The following is a 15982-nucleotide window of genomic DNA, read 5'->3' as shown; positions in this document are numbered from 1 at the left end:
TCTAATTTTCTGAAGTATAATCATCAAATTTCAGGTTTGGAGAATTTAATGAATAGATTAGGAACTAATTCTACTTTAATCTCCTGTCCGATTCCGTGACGGTGACGCGGAAGAATATCGTGTTATAAATCTTTTTTTTTTTAATTTAATTATGGCTTTATTATTATTTTTTGGACCTAATTTAATCATGGCTTTAAGGTGGTGGGAGAAAGTACCACATTAATCATCAATAAATATATATTATTGCTGCTGTATTTCCTTCAGATCCATCGGCCACTGGAAAATACATCAATTTTCGTTCCGAACGTTTCAAATCACCATCAATTGCTTGTAAATTAGTGGAATTTCAGGTTGGCATTTGATTTTTGTGGAGAATGGAGCTTATTTTCGCAGTTGAGGTAAGATTTTTTTTTTCTAAGCGAATGAAGTGGATTTCGGATCATGTTATTGTGTGATTTAACCAAATCTTGGTTTTCTGCGTTTTGTGTGTTTGTTTATGGCATTTGTGATTTTACGCGATCTTGTTTCTTGTTCAATGCATTTTGTTTAATTTGCAGCTTTTGGTCGAAATGGAGGAGTTATGGGGGATAATGATCTAGAGATTTTACTGATTGATTACTGTGTGTTCGATGTCTGTATCTGAAATCAAGTTAGCAGATTGAGGGTAGTTTCTGAAGAATAAGAATCTGGCTGTGTGTCAAAATCTGATCTGTGTAGTTTTGAATAGAATTCCATGACGGAAGTGGCTAGACCTGCCTATCCGAGGACCTTTTTATCTATTGTTGGTTTAGTGGGAGGCCTTTCTGTGTTCTTAGTTCTTGCCTCCACCGTCTTGGTCCAACAACCAATAGGGTCAACAGTTCGTGGGTATTTCTATGCTATTGATAGCTCCATAGAGGTTCGTTCACATTCCTCCGGCGGTTCGGTTTCTAATTCCAATTACAGCGATGGTTCTCCTGAAGATACACAGGGATCGAGTTCATCTGTTTTGGGTGGCTACGGAAATGGAGGTGTTTCTCTTCATGGGAATAGTAAGCCTTCAGAAAAAGGTGGAGGTGATGATAGTAGAACTGTGATTGAAAAAAAACATCCTCCCGAATCACTAGATAAAAAAGACTTGTCAGGTTCAGTACAGGTGGAATCCAAAAATTCGAAGAACGTGCATCCATATTCTGAAGTTAGATACGAAGAGGACAGCTTGACAACTCCACCTTCTTCAGCTACTGCTGCTCAAAAAGAATCACCAGTCTCTAACAATTTTACGCAAACTGGACTGCAGAAGAGTTTGGAGCCTTCTGCAGCTACCATCAACTTGAAAGCTGATGGTGTTCGTTCAGGTATAATCTTGTTGTCTTCTGAATTGAAGCTGTTCCTCCTTTTCCACTACCCGCTCTCTCTCTCTCACATTTGATACATTGCTTTTGTCTGAGTTTATTTAATTGCCATGTGCCCCTTCGTGATATTTATTGTGGTTTCTGATCTGTAATCACTTTTAACCTGCTAGCATAACCCAATGCTAAGATGGACATAAAGTTTGTCTGTCCAGCGATTGCAGATTTATTTAGCATGGGGAGAATTACATCCCTTGGTTTTATAGGTTGTCTTTTTGTTGTTTTTATTCGTACATAGCTAACAAATATTACTCAAAGAAATTCAGTTCTTTGACACACAGAATGAATATGATGATAAATTGATGAAGTAGTCATTGTAAATATTTAAATATTCATTCACTGACTAGTATTTCATTGCTATTCTGCCAGTCAATGAAGTCAGTTTTTCCCTGCTCACACATAAGCCCAATGATATTTTTCTTCTGATTTTTTTTGGGTGTTGCTGACTGATTGTGACCTTCTGTGCCTTTGACTTGGCTTGAATATAATCAAGTTTTCATTCCAACTACTGGAATCTGTTTTCTCTGGTTTTAAGAATATATCAATTGGAATGATAGCAGCACTCCTGCTGTCACTTTTATGACCACATTGATGAATTTCCAGTTGACTAATATGCAATTCCTGAATTGCATTATGTGTTGGCATCTGCAGTGTTATTTTTCTGCATTATATTCTCCCAAGACAATGATATACTTGGTGTTGAAGTCAAAAGAAACTATCGTTATTGTGTAGATTATATCACGTGGGTTAATATTCTTGACGTTGAGTTTGTTTTTTTCATGTTCAGGTTGTGATCTTTACCATGGCAAATGGGTTTATGACCCTACTGGACCATTGTACACAAATAACTCATGTCCCATAATTACTCAGATGCAGAATTGTCAGGGAAATGGGAGGCCAGATAAAGAATATGAGAATTGGAGATGGAAACCTTCCAAGTGCGACCTTCCTAGGTTTGATGCGAAGATGTTCTTGGAGTTAATGAGAGGGAAAACACTAGCTTTTATTGGTGACTCAGTTGCAAGAAATCAAATGGAATCAATGCTATGTATCTTGTGGCAGGTTAGAAGAAGGATTTCTTGTTTTACTTTTGTCTACTTATCCCCTTCTTTCCATTATTTATGTTCACTGTTTTTTAGCAATTAATGGTTCAGCGTGGGGAAACTTTTTTTTCTTTTTCCTGTTGCATGTGGATTGTGGACTCTTGAAGGGGTTTTTAACTTTATTATCGCGGTTCTCTCTCTATTAATCACCCAGATGTATTTTGAAGGAACTCTACAACTTCAAAACTCATCAAACCCCATTTGTGCCACTTTGATTACAAATTGCATTGGCTGACTTATAGGCTATTGCTGTTCATAGAATTCTTTTAGTTCAGTAATGTAAAATAATCTAGAAACAAAATATCTTCGTTGATGTAGTCTATTCGCATGAGCATCACGGAACAATGAGGATGTGGGAATTTTTTGCATTGCAGATAATACTCTACAATTGTAAATCTGTCATTTGCACTCTTTCAGGTTGAGGTTCCCAAAAACAGAGGCAACCGAAAAATGCAACGGTACTATTTTAGATCTACGGCTACAACGATTGTCCGCATATGGTCTTCCTGGCTTGTCCATCAAACACCTGAACCATTTGACTTTGCCCCTCATGGTGTCGTTAAGCTCCACCTTGACTTACCAGATGAGGTCTTCATGGAGTATATCTCAGGTTTTGATGTGGTCGTTCTCTCCTCTGGCCACTGGTTTGCCAAGCAGTCGGTTTATGTTTTGAACAATGAGATTGTTGGTGGACAACTATGGTGGCCTGATAGTTCCAGACAAAAGAAGATTGATAATATTGAAGCTTTTGGAATTTCAGTCGAAACGATTCTTACTGCCATAGGCACTCATCCAAATTACACTGGTCTTACACTTGTTCGAACATTTTCACCCGATCATTATGAGGGTGGAGAATGGAATACTGGAGGATCATGCACTGGGAAAGAACGGCCCATCTTGGAAGGTGAATTAGTTGAAAATCACTTTACTGATGTCATGCACGAGAAACAGGTGGCAGGTTTTAACCGTGCGATGAAGAAAAAGACCAACAAATCAAAAATGAAACTGATGGATATCACAAACGCATTTTCTTATCGCCATGATGGGCATCCCGGTCCATATCGAAGCCCAGACCCAAATAAGATCACTCAGAGAAGACCAGATGGTAGGCCTCCACCACAGGATTGCTTGCACTGGTGCATGCCGGGTCCAGTTGATACATGGAATGAACTGGTACTTGAAAATATAAGAGAATTCCAGGACATATAGAAATAATTGTCCTGAGAGTTGTTTGGTTTTGTCGTTAGCTTAGATTTTTTTTTTGTTTCCACTCCATAGAATACTGTGCGAAAGAAAGATATCACAAGTTTTATAGGCTATCGCTGATGCAAAATCTTTGTAATTTACTCTTGTAGCTACTGTACTGAAAATATTACTGTAAAAGCGCCAACAGGTCAGCTTTATTTTTTGTTCTAATGTAATTAACAGCCATTAGCACCCACTAATTTTCAACCTCTTTGTTTATCTGATAGCAGTCCCTATGTGTGGTATAGAAGGATGTATGATATTAATTTTTTTCATATTCTCACGCAAAAAGTGGCTAGTTTGGTGGCCAGACTTTTACAGGTTGCAGAGAGTATCCCTTAAGCAAAGTAGCCATCAAAGATCCAATGCAAGGTAAATCACAGCAACTTTCTTGAAAGCTTATCACAGATCCAGGTATATCCCTGCACTAACTTCCATAACATTTGTATTGGAGGATGGTGTCTCCATATAATTAATCACTTTGTTACCTTGTTATGTCTGTACTTGCAACGGGCGTGAATCATTTGCTCTGATGAAATTTATCTGTTTTGGTTAGAAAATGTGTTGAAGGTGTGTAATACAGGAAGCTATTCTTGACCGGCAAGGAGGTAAAACGGCCGGGTGAAAGAAAACGGAAAACATGCACCAAGACAACATGAACAAACATCATCGGTAGACAAGCAATGACAGGGACAAACATCTGGAAACGATACACTTTCGAGAAAAGCCGCCGTGATGTACAATGCATTGGATCTTGGATGACTGCCTTGGTATTGTATGAGGTGGGTTGCCCGAGTACCTCTCCCCCTTACTATCTCATATGCAGTATAGTGGTATTCTATTCTCTACCGCTCCTCAATTAAATTTGAGTAGAATATGTCCATTTCAATTCACATGTCTACACTCTAAGCTCTCTTAAGTTCACAAAATTTGGGAATTTATTAAGTGGAATCCACCATTAATTTTTGTGTGACAAAATTTGATAATTAAATTAAGAGGCTTGTGATTATTTTCTAGTCACATCAAACTTCTCACTATTTCCAGGGTGGCAACCTATCGCATGAGAGGTCTTGGGCTCGAGATCTCGTTGTAAACACCCTCACCTCGAATTATTAAAAAGTATTGAAATATTGACCATGGTTAATTTTTTTTATAACGAAACTAAGTTTCTTTGAAAACGCAATTTTATGATTTCAGCTACCAAAGTTAATCTTCACCATTAGTAGGAATATCAATATGATGTCATTGGTGGACTCAGGAATACGACTCTGTCCAGATTAAAATTTTAAACTCTAAAATATTTTAATATTTAAATTGATTTATCTGGACTAATATCAAATTTGTTTAAAATTATACAAAAATTTACATATAAATTTTAAAAAAAATCAGGATCATCCGGGCTTCAAAGTACTTTGAAGCCCGGGTGACAGACTGTGGCTCCGCCACTGGATGTCATAACATCACAATTGCAAAATAGCTATTCTCACAAATTACCGAAGTTTAATTCAAATGTTTTATATTATAGTATTAATTGCAAAATAGCTATTCTTATAAATTAACGAAGTTTAATTGGAATGTTTTATATCTATATTGTATTATTAAGCTTGAGTTACTTGAATAACTAACTGTTGATGTCATGATCTATTTTATAAATATATATATATATATATATTAAGAAGTGCTAAAATTTTAATGTAACTTAGTGTAGCTTACTCGATAAAGTTGTTAGAGTATGTCTCTTGTGAGACGGTCTCACGAATCTTTATATGTGAGACGAGTCAATTCTACCGATATTCACAATAAAAAGTAATATTTTTAATATAAAAAGTAATATTTTTTCATGAATGACCCAAATAAGATATCCGTCTCACAAAATACGACCCGTAAGATCGTCGCACACAAGTTTTTACCAAGTTTTTATTATCTAAGCATTGAGTTACAAGTTCTATTTCTACTTCGTTTTTTTTTTAAATCCATGTATCTAAATGGTAATGTACTCTCTTATTATTTTTTATAATTATATTTTGACAATAATTTAAATATAAATTATAAAAAATCATTATATATTGCGTGTATCGGTATATTAGTATATATAAAACCTAACATGTACACACAAGGTATATATTAGAAAATCTAATTTATAATATTTTATAAATCAATTTGATTTGTATTTTTATTTTTTTAAGATATAAAGTTGTCATTTAGTTTTTTGGGCTTTGATTTCACATCTGGTTTTTCTCTAATGAATCGATCCTTGCAAGATGAATCTTTTCAAATTTGTCAACTTTATTGACCTAAAAGACAAAGAACTGGTCAAAGCTTGAAAATATTGAAATACAAATCACAATTGCTTTACAGCTTTAAATAATTAAATTGCCTTTTTTTCCAAATAAATAAATAATTTACAGAAATGTTATATTCTTTAATATTTAGAATCGATTAACTTTGCAGATTTTTAAATCCCATTTATGAAATTTCCAAGACGGATTTGAAACCATTTTGTTAACCACAATTAATAATTTGAATTTTGAATTTAAATATTGCCACTTACCTAATTAATTTTTCTATTATTTAATTTGATTCATAATTATTTAAATTCCTAATATCTCCAACTTTACTTATTTTTCCTTATTATTATCAGCTTTTTCTTGGAAAACCCTAATTTTACATCTAAAAAATTCGGACACCCACCAAAATTTTTGAATTTTTTTTCTTTTTCTAGGATACAGTTCTGATCTTGCTCTGTAATGGCAGAAATTTTAAAAATAATCTTAATTTTCAAATTTTAGCCCGCATTTTCCTGCAGCGGAGCTCTCTTGTACTGGGATGATCTTTGAATTTTTAAGCCTGAATCTTGGATTTTAAGATTTTCCTAGTTCCTGAACTGTGTTTTTTGCGAGATTTCCTGGGTAATTCAAGTTTTTACCTTGTGTTCTTAAAATTTCTACTTCGGTGTAAATTTTGTTGCAAGGTGGTTTTCTCAGTTAGTCCTGCGTGTTTGAGGTGAAAAAGATACGATCTTTCTCATATTTAGTGAGGTTAGTTCTAAGAATCTTCCGAGTTTTAAGGATTTTGTAGGTGTCTGTTATAGTTTAGGGTATTAATGGAGGAGAAAGAAGGATTCATGGGCTCTGGAGTTGCAGTGAGAGGTGACGAAGCTCCTCAGAGCTTCAGGGTGGAGCCAGTAGTGGAAAATTCGAGCCAATTAGGGGGATCCACTGCTCCGCCGGCGTCGGAAGTGCCTCCAGCAAGTGTGGCGGCACCGGCGGCCGTGGAGGTGATGAAGAAGAAGAGGGGAAGACCAAGAAAGTATGCGCCAGATGGTTCTATTGTGGCACTGTCACCTATGCCTATATCGGCTTCAATTCCACTGGCTGGTGACTATTCAGCGTGGAATCAGAGTTTGGGTGGAAGGGTTGACTCCTTCAAGAAGAAAAAAAAGTTGAAACTCGAAAGTCCAGGTACCCATTTTCTATGTTGATATTATATTCTTTGGTTTGTGAAGAAAAGTATGAAATTTGTTTGTTGTGGTGTGTATGTATGTTTGCTAACTTGTCTGAGATCGGGCTGTTATTATTTTTGTTGTATGTCAAAGGTGGACCCAAGATTTTCGATGAGAGGAGATAGAGAGAAGAGGGACGTTTTAGTAATATTTGATGAGGGTGAAAATGAAAATCTTGGGGGAGAAAAATATGCATAAAATTTGGAAACCAAGGGGTAAATCTGTTGGCCACGAGTGTTGAGAATCTAGATCTACTTATCTTTTTTTTCCATAGTGCTTCTCTTTGCTATTTTGTTCTGTGTCATGGGGTCAAGTTTATAAATATAGCACGCAATAAGTGTCACGTTTAGAATGTGGAAATTTATATCCGCTGATAATTGTTGAGAATCAATTTGTTTATAATGATGTCTTTTGAGCTGTTGTGACAGAATAATTATCTCTCTTTTTTACTGTATAAATGTGTGCAATCGCTCATAAGTGGTAATGTACGAATTAAGTAAATGGTCGAAAAATATGTGGATCTGAACCATGATACAGGTGGACTTGGACTTCTGATAAAGACCTTATTAACCTGGTAACATGCAAAGTTATTAACATTAAAGCACCTCCCTCGGCAGTGGTCCTGACCTCAGTTTATGTATTAACATTTGTTCCTCTTTATGTTTCTAAACATGCAAATTAGATAACGATACAGCAGCTGAAAAGTAGTATTGGCACGTAAATTATCTTCTACAAAAGTCAGCCTCGGAAAGTTGTTTTTGTCCATGTTTTCTCGATGATTTATCATAGAATTCACAACTAACTGAATACCATGACTTTGTGAATGGATTGCGAGATCCAAAAGGGCTAGGTAACAAAATTTTTGGACTTCCATTACACCGATCGTGCATTTTGTTTGTGTGGTTGGTGTGGAACTGATGAAATTAGTTTCAGTTGTTTCTGATCTTGTAACTTATGCTAGCCATAGTAAGTGAATATTATTTGTACTCGTGGATATGGAAATAATAATTTGCTTTAGTTACTTGCTAATTAGATTGTTTTTATTGAATGATTTAATACCTTGATTTGTTATTATGTTGTAGGGGGGACTATGGGTTATTCTGCAGGTGGAAGTTTTACACCCCATGTGATCACCGTTAATGCCGGCGAGGTACTTGTCATCTGAAGAAATTTGTTATTCTTTCTGGTTCATATTTTCTTTTAATAGTGATTGGTTTTATAATTATTTTAATCATTAAGTCCTATAGAAATTCTTAAAATTTGATACGTATAAAAAAAAAGCAGTAATTGTCTCATAATTTGAATCTAGGTGGTAATAGTAATTTCCAAGCATATGTTTCAACTTAATAATGGCATTTGTTAACCATTACAAGATCTTCTCTGATTATATGTACTATGGTATTTGAAAAAATTTCATTCCAACTATGACTTATTAATCGTGGAAGAGCTAAGACACCGTCATTCTAAAGAGGTGTAGATATCATGCATTGCTATTGTTGATCACTCTGAGCTTGGCTTTTAGTAAATCGTCCAACTTAGATAAGATGACTTATGGCAATTCACTCGTGCATACATGTGTTTCGAAGAGTCGAAAATGAGCTATATTGGATACTTAAAGGAACACTCATCGGATTGGGGTCTCACAGCCCATTTTATTTTTGGCTATTTTTATTCTTTTTTTATCAGGATGTTAGTATGAAGATACTATCCTTTTCTCAGCAAGGATCTAGAGCCATTTGCATTCTTGCTGCAAATGGCGCTATCTCAAATGTTACACTGCGGCAACCTAATTCTTCTGGCGGTACTTTGACCTGTGAGGTATTGGTTGGTACTATGTAATTGATCTTTCATTCATGTAAATTGTGAAATTTAGACAGAGAAATATGATTTCGCCTCACGTTCCGAGTTTTTTGAATTTTACTTTCGCCTACCTCACGTGAATTTTTGGCTACATGATTATTTCATCCGTCACTAGCAAGAATTTTATACAGGATACAATGCCTCAGTTTTTGTTTTTTCGAAGAACAACGCCTTAGTTTTAAATGACATGTATGTTCATTGTACAGGGGAATTTTGAGATTCTTTCGTTGACGGGATCATTTGTTCTGAATGATGATGGATTGACAAAAAGTAGATCTGGTGGAATGAGCATCTCTCTGGCCGGGCCGGATGGCCGGGTACTGGGGGGCGGTCTAGCTGGCATGCTAGTGGCTGCAGGCTCTGTTCAGGTTTGAGAATTGTTGTCATATGTAATTTTTGTGACTTTTTGCCTTATAGATGGTAAGAATGAGTATCGGTCGTCTAATATTTCAAATACAAGTAAAATAGATATCAAATAATCGATTTGAATACCAGTGACAAACGGGATATTACAACTTCCTCGTCGCCCCTCTAACATCGTTATTTACGTAGGAAATATTCATGAAAACATTCTGTTCCTGTGGATTTTTTAGGTTTGAATACTTTTTTTAACCTTTTGAATGCAACAGGTTGTGATTGGCAGTTTTCTTCACGGACACCAGCGGGAGCAGAAGCCCAAGAAACCAAGATACGAGCACACGATAACATTCGGACCCTCCTCCAGTAACCCTGTCTCTGAAGAAAGATATGACGTACCCTATAATGGACCGAAGCCTAATCCGACCACTTCCATCTCCTTTCATGGGAACTACAAGTTTGCTTCTTCGAACTCCATTCCAGGTTCCAAGATTACCGACATTGACAATAATCTTTCACTAACCGGTGAAGATTCCGGAGAGCAAAGCCATTGAATAACTTGCTGATCATATACCATGTGCCTATCTTTATCTTAGGTGTAGAAAGCCTCAGGCTCACTTATTCTGACCCGTTTACTAAGCGAGGACTCCTCGTTGTTACAGAACAAAGTCGAGTACGATTTGTCAACAAGAAGTTATTCTGTTTCTTGTTGAGGATACTGTAGGTTAGGAGTGACTTCTGGTAGCCTTGCATTTCTTGTGAGTTTTTCTTCTGTTGTGTAAAACTTGTATTTTATATGTATGAAACTGGGATTTGTTGTTTTGTTGGTTCAGACATTGAAATCTACTGCTGGCTTGATTCAATAAATAATTGACCCAACTCAAATCAATTCGTTTGAAATATCAATAAATAATTGTATCAGACAATCAAACTCATTTCACATTTTGAAACAGACAATCAAATTCGAAAGACAAGAATCATAGACTTTCAAGTCGAGCGGAACTCTTCTCTTCCTTTTTTATTTAAAGCCGGAAAGATTTCGGCCATTGATTTGGTTTGAAGGTCTACTCTTGTGTTTTGAATTTGCTGATTTTTTTTTTTTAAAAAAATTAAAATACTTATATGGAGTTGATAGACTTCTAAAAAATTTCATAGAATTTTTAGATTTATATTTTACATAATTTGTATCGACCGTTGTACATTTTTCGTAGGATTTTATGAATTTTGTAATTTATGATTATGTTTTTTTTTAAACTAACATTTGAACGTGAGTAATTTTTATTTATTTTTATCTAACAATATAAATATTTTTTAATTATTGATTTAATTTACGAAAAACAATAAATAAATCATTATTAAATCTATTACAATTAAACTTTAATTATTCAAATCAATTCAAAATTTTATTTAATTAATTAATACTTTTTAAAAATATACAAGAATAATTTTCAATATTAATATATAATCAAACTTAAAATAATTTCATTTATTTTAAATAAATTTTTATATGAACAATATATTAATTTTATTTTTGACAATATGTCTAACAAAAAAATAAACAATACAATTATTTATGTTAAAATTTTTGCAATTAGTGTAACTTTTTAAGATTTTAAATATTTAGTTTATTATAGTTATTCTTATATAGTTTTGATAAATATTTAAAATTAGGTATTAATCACGTACTTATTTATATATATATTTTTATTCAATATCGTGTGTAAAAATTTTGAGTTATAATAAAAAATAAGATGTAGATTAACTAAAATTATAAAAAAAATAAAAAAACACAAAATGCTATATAATAATTAATAACAAATTAAATTTTACCAATTAAAAATAATTTAAAAACCAATAAAATATTATAATTTTTTTGTTACGTAGTGTAATAAATTTTATTAAACTTTTTTATAAACATAATTTTAAATTTTACCATGTTTTGTAATTTTAACCATAAAATAAAATATGTTAATAATATTGATTTTAAACTATTGTTAATAATAACTAATATGTTTTTGACAAGTCCAAATAAAAAGAAAAACATATCGAACAGAAAATACCGAAAATTTAATATTTGTATTGATATTATTTTTGATAGAAATGAAAGAGAACATGTGAGTTTAAGAAAAACATTTTATAGTTATTTATATATTTTTTGATTTAAAATTATGTATCAATCACATACACATTTATATATATAATTTTTATATTCAATGTCATGTGCAAAATTTTGAGTTATAATCAAAATAAAAAATAGATTTAAATTATAGAAAATGATTAAATATAAAATGTTATATAATAATTAATAAAAAACTAAATTTTATTTATTAAAAATAATAATAATTTTTAATTTATAAGCCAATAATATAATTAAAATTTTTTGTTATGTAGGGTAATAAATTTTAATAAAATTTTTAATAAATATAATTTTAAATTTTACAATATTTTGTGACTGAAACTAAAAAATCAAATGAATTTTATTAATAATTATGATTTTAAGCTATTGTTAGCAATAAAAAAATATATTTTTATAAAGTCTAGATAAAATAAAAACATATGGAAGAGAAAAGAATGAAAATTTAGTTTTTGTATTGATATTATTTTTAATAAAAATGAAAATGAGTTTGTGAATTTGAGATATTCTCAATTAAATATTCATTCAAATATTTGGTTTAAATCAAATACTTGTTTTGATATTTTATAGTCGTATCTTATGCTTTAATTTTTATACTTAATATAATTTCATAGAGTCATTAAAACTTTATTAACATTTTGAATACTTATAAGCTTTTGTAGAATTTTTAAAAGCAAAAACTTGTGTGAGACGGTCTTACATGTCGTATTTCGTGAAACATATATCTTATTTGAGTCATCCATGACAAAACTATTACTTTTTATTGTTAATATCGATAGGGTTGATCCGTCTCACAGATAAAGATTTGTGAGACCGTCTCACAAGAGACTTACTCATTTTTAAAAGTCAGGTTTTGTAGAGTTTTTAAAAATCAAATTTAAATAATAAAAATTTACAAAAATTTATATTGAATATATAGAAATCTAAATTAAATATTTTTAAAAATTTAAACTCTATAAAAATCATTAAATATCTAAAACCACTGAACTCCTAAAAATTTGTTCGGACATAATCTTGAAAATATGATCTCTCTCTCTCTCTCTCTCTCTCTCAAGTAAAATTCTAAAACGTGGACTGTTTCCATGTCACCAAACCATTGACTAATCAGTCAATTCCATTGGCTAAATGCAAATGGGGCCCACTCCATGTCCCATCTGTTTGACAAAATTCGGAACCTTTATTTGCGGACTCTCCACACGCGCCATATTTAGCACGTGGTACCACGGAATATAATACTTTAAAATAACGTCAGTATACCCAAAAAGTTGATGAAAAATTATGCAACAAAGCAGTCCATTTTTCTTCTTCATCAACAGCCACAAGAAGGAACAACTTCATAATTCCTCTATAAATTTCTCCCAATTCCCTTCTCCTCCGCTGTAAAATTGTGGGTTTCTGGATTTTTTTTTACGATTCCGTGGAGTTAAAATTTGTTCACCTTCTGTGGAAATGCCGGCCGTCGGTGGGATTGTGACGGCGGCTACGGAAGCAGGAAACCCACTCCTTGTTGGGAATGAATTTAATGGGTGAAATTCGATTTGAATGGCAGTTTGGTGAAATTCCTGCACCGAAAACTCACCTAGTTCTTCAACTACTACTGACCCACAACAAAGAAAAACAAAGGTCTTGTTTTCATTTTACTCAGAAATCAATTACCCGCCAACGGAATTTGGATTTTTGCACCCACGAAAAATCTTTCGGCCATGTCTGGTGCGATGGAGGCGTCGGAGGATGTGGCGGCGATGGCGGTGAGCAAGAGATATGAAGGATTGTTGACCGTCCGTACGAAGGCGGTCAAAGGGAAAGGGGCTTGGTATTGGGCTCATCTTGAGCCTATCTTGATCAAGAATCCTGAGACCAACTCGCCGAAAGCGGTGAAATTGAAATGCACCCTTTGTGATGCTGCGTTTTCTGCGTCAAACCCATCTAGGACTGCCTCTGAGCATTTGAAAATAGGGACCTGCCCCAATTTCAACTTGATGTTGAAGCCCATTTCGCAGTTACCGCCTTTGGCTTCGCCTTCTACGCAGCAGAATCATCGAAAGAGAGGCTCGCAGCATCCGCCGGATGTTTTACCGGATGTGTATCCTATAAGTATGGTTGATTCCTCTCGGTTGGGGAACAAAACGGGCTTTGCCTGTATGCCGGATTCGTGTCCCAAGCAGCCGGTTTTGTCGGGTGGAAAGGAAGATTTGGGGCCGTTGGCATTGTTGGAAGATAGCGTGAAAAGGCTCAAAAGCCTGAAGGCGTCGCCTAGTCCGGCATTGAGCAATGAGCAAGTCGAAACGTCGTTCGATATTTTAGCAGATTGGTTCTACGAGTTATCGGGGTCGGTTTCGTTTTCTAGCCTCGAACATCCCAAGTTCAAGGATTTTCTTAACCAGGTGGGACTGCCTGCTGTTTCAAGAAGGGAATTCTTATTTGCGAGGCTCGATTCTAAGTTTGAGGTTGCAAGAATGGATTCGGAAGCTAGAATCAGGGATGCGCCATTCTTTCAGGTTGCTTCTCATGGATGGAAGTGTACTAATACTTGTGACAATGGTGAAAATTGTTTGGTTAACTTTACGGTGAATCTTCCTAACGGAACTCGAGTGTTTCACAAGGCCGTGCATTCGAATGGTAGCACTGTGCCTTCACAATACGCAGAAGAATTATTGTGGGAAACGGTACGAGGAATATGTGGTAATAATACGAATAGATGTGTGGGAATCGTTTCGGATAAGTATAAAGCAAAAGCATTGTCAAATTTAGAACTCCAGAACCATTGGATGGTGAATGTATCTTGTCTCCTCCAGGGATTCTTCAGTTTGATCAAGGACTTGTATAGAGAACTTCCATTATTCAGGAATGTAACCGAATCCTGTTTAAAAATTGCGAATATGGTTAATTCTACGCCACAGGTTAGAAGTAGTTTACACAAGTTTATGCTTCAAGGGTATGAGTTTTCTTGGTTCATTAGAGTTCCTTCTTCTAGATATGACATTGGGGGGAACTTTAGTCCTTTCATTTCTATGTTGGAAGATATATTGAGCTGTTCGCGAATTCTACATCTAGTGTTGTTGGAAGATTTATTTAGAGTTGTATATATAGAGGATTTTACGGCTAGGGAAGTTGCTGATATTATTCAGGACGTTGGGTTCTGGCGCGATGTTGAGGCAACTCATGCACTAGTGAAGTTGATCCTGGGAATGAGCAAAGACATCGAGTCCGAGAGGCCGTTGCTTGGGCAATGCCTCCCTCTTTGGGAGGAACTAAGGGATAAAGTGAAGAACTGGTGCGCCAAACATAATTTTCCAGAAGAATCTGTGGAAAAGATACTCGAAAGGCGCTTCAAGAAAACATATCACCCTGCATGGTCTGCTGCATTCATCCTCGATCCATCATACTTGGAGAGAAATTCAAGTGGGAAGTACCTTCCTTGTTTCAAGTTCTTGACGCCAGAACAAGAGAAGGACGTAGACGAGGTTATAAAACGGCTCGTTTCGAGGGAGGAAGCTCATATTGCATTGATGGAACTTATGAAATGGAAGGCAGAAGGGTTAGATCCCCTATACGCGCAGGCGGTCCAGGTGAAGCGTTGGGATCGTGCAACAGGGAAGATGAAGTTTGCGAATCCTCCTAGTAGTAGACTTGTGTGGGAAACTTGCTTAAAAGAGTTCAAATCTTTAAGTAAAGTCGCTGTGAGGCTTCTTTTTCTTCACGCGACTTCGTCTGCAATTAAAGGCGATTTTTCATTCGAAAGATTGTTTTGTGAGAGGAAGGAAGCAAGATTAGGCTTGGAGAGGGCTCAGAAGCTGGTTTTTGTTGCCGCTAATTCAAGGCTGGATAGACGGGATTTTGGCGGCTCGGAAGAAAAGGATACCGAGCTTTTCGGCAACGTGGGTGGCGGGGAGGAGGAAATGATCGATGAGGCTCTTGCAGAAACATCATCAATATAGTTTCTTTTCTTAAAGTCTTTCAACTCTGGCAGGATTCTTGGTCGTGTAGGATTCATTACATTGTTGATTTACCTGTTTATGTAAGTTTATTTTTGTATTTGAACTTAGACTTCATAGGAAAAATCCATTACGGAGAGACAAACTGCTGAAAATTCTTGGGAAGATCATCTTTGCTTGTAGAGAGAACTCATTCTTGTTGATAGTTATGTATTAATTAAATCTGAATCATTAATGGAACAAGAATTTGCTTACTCATTGCCTGTTCTCGTTTCCAAGATTCATGATCCCATATAGGATCTTCGAAAAATTCAAGTTTCGCAATCCAAAATCTTTGATTCGTCTCAAATCTTGGGTCCACCTTCCGAGGCTTGAGTTTGAAGAATCCTTTCCTTTTTTCTTTTTGAGAATAATCAGATTTAGTCTTGTGGTGTCTACATCAGAAGGAACAAGAA

The 15982-nt window shown here is 34.8% G+C and overlaps 3 protein-coding genes across 7 annotated transcripts; all 3 read left to right on the top strand.

Moving 5' to 3' along the window:
* Positions 1–178: 178 nt before the first annotated feature.
* On the top strand, positions 179–4654 carry LOC142530294 (protein YLS7). Of its 5 annotated transcripts, none has more exons than XM_075636056.1 (5): positions 179–350; positions 558–1337; positions 2179–2453; positions 2912–3667; positions 3773–3946. In XM_075636056.1, the coding sequence occupies exons 2-5, from the start codon at positions 734–736 to the stop codon at positions 3818–3820; spliced, it is 1683 nt and encodes a 560-aa protein (XP_075492171.1). In that variant the 5' UTR covers positions 179–350; positions 558–733; the 3' UTR covers positions 3821–3946. The 5 variants fall into 5 exon arrangements, with proteins under 5 accessions (XP_075492171.1, XP_075492170.1, XP_075492173.1 ...); XM_075636055.1 differs by having other exon boundaries at positions 179–398; XM_075636058.1 differs by lacking the exon at positions 3773–3946 and adding an exon at positions 4061–4654 and having other exon boundaries at positions 180–398.
* Positions 4655–6817: 2163 nt separating this feature from the next.
* LOC142530295 (AT-hook motif nuclear-localized protein 1-like) lies at positions 6818–10283 on the top strand. The gene is made up of 5 exons (XM_075636060.1): positions 6818–7200; positions 8324–8391; positions 8928–9059; positions 9308–9469; positions 9731–10283. The coding sequence occupies exons 1-5, from the start codon at positions 6843–6845 to the stop codon at positions 10010–10012; spliced, it is 1002 nt and encodes a 333-aa protein (XP_075492175.1). The 5' UTR covers positions 6818–6842; the 3' UTR covers positions 10013–10283.
* A 2597-nt stretch (positions 10284–12880) lies between these two features.
* On the top strand, positions 12881–15692 carry LOC142530293 (uncharacterized). Its single transcript, XM_075636054.1, has one exon. It carries the CDS (start codon positions 13296–13298, stop codon positions 15528–15530), a length of 2235 nt encoding a protein of 744 aa, XP_075492169.1. The 5' UTR covers positions 12881–13295; the 3' UTR covers positions 15531–15692.
* Positions 15693–15982: the final 290 nt, after the last annotated feature.

The sequence above is a fragment of the Primulina tabacum genome, chromosome 17 (genome assembly GCF_025594145.1).
Source record: "Primulina tabacum isolate GXHZ01 chromosome 17, ASM2559414v2, whole genome shotgun sequence".
Classification (NCBI taxonomy): Eukaryota; Viridiplantae; Streptophyta; class Magnoliopsida; order Lamiales; family Gesneriaceae; genus Primulina; species Primulina tabacum.
The sequence above is the reverse complement of the archived record's forward strand: the minus strand, read 5'-3'. Positions and strand labels throughout refer to the sequence as shown.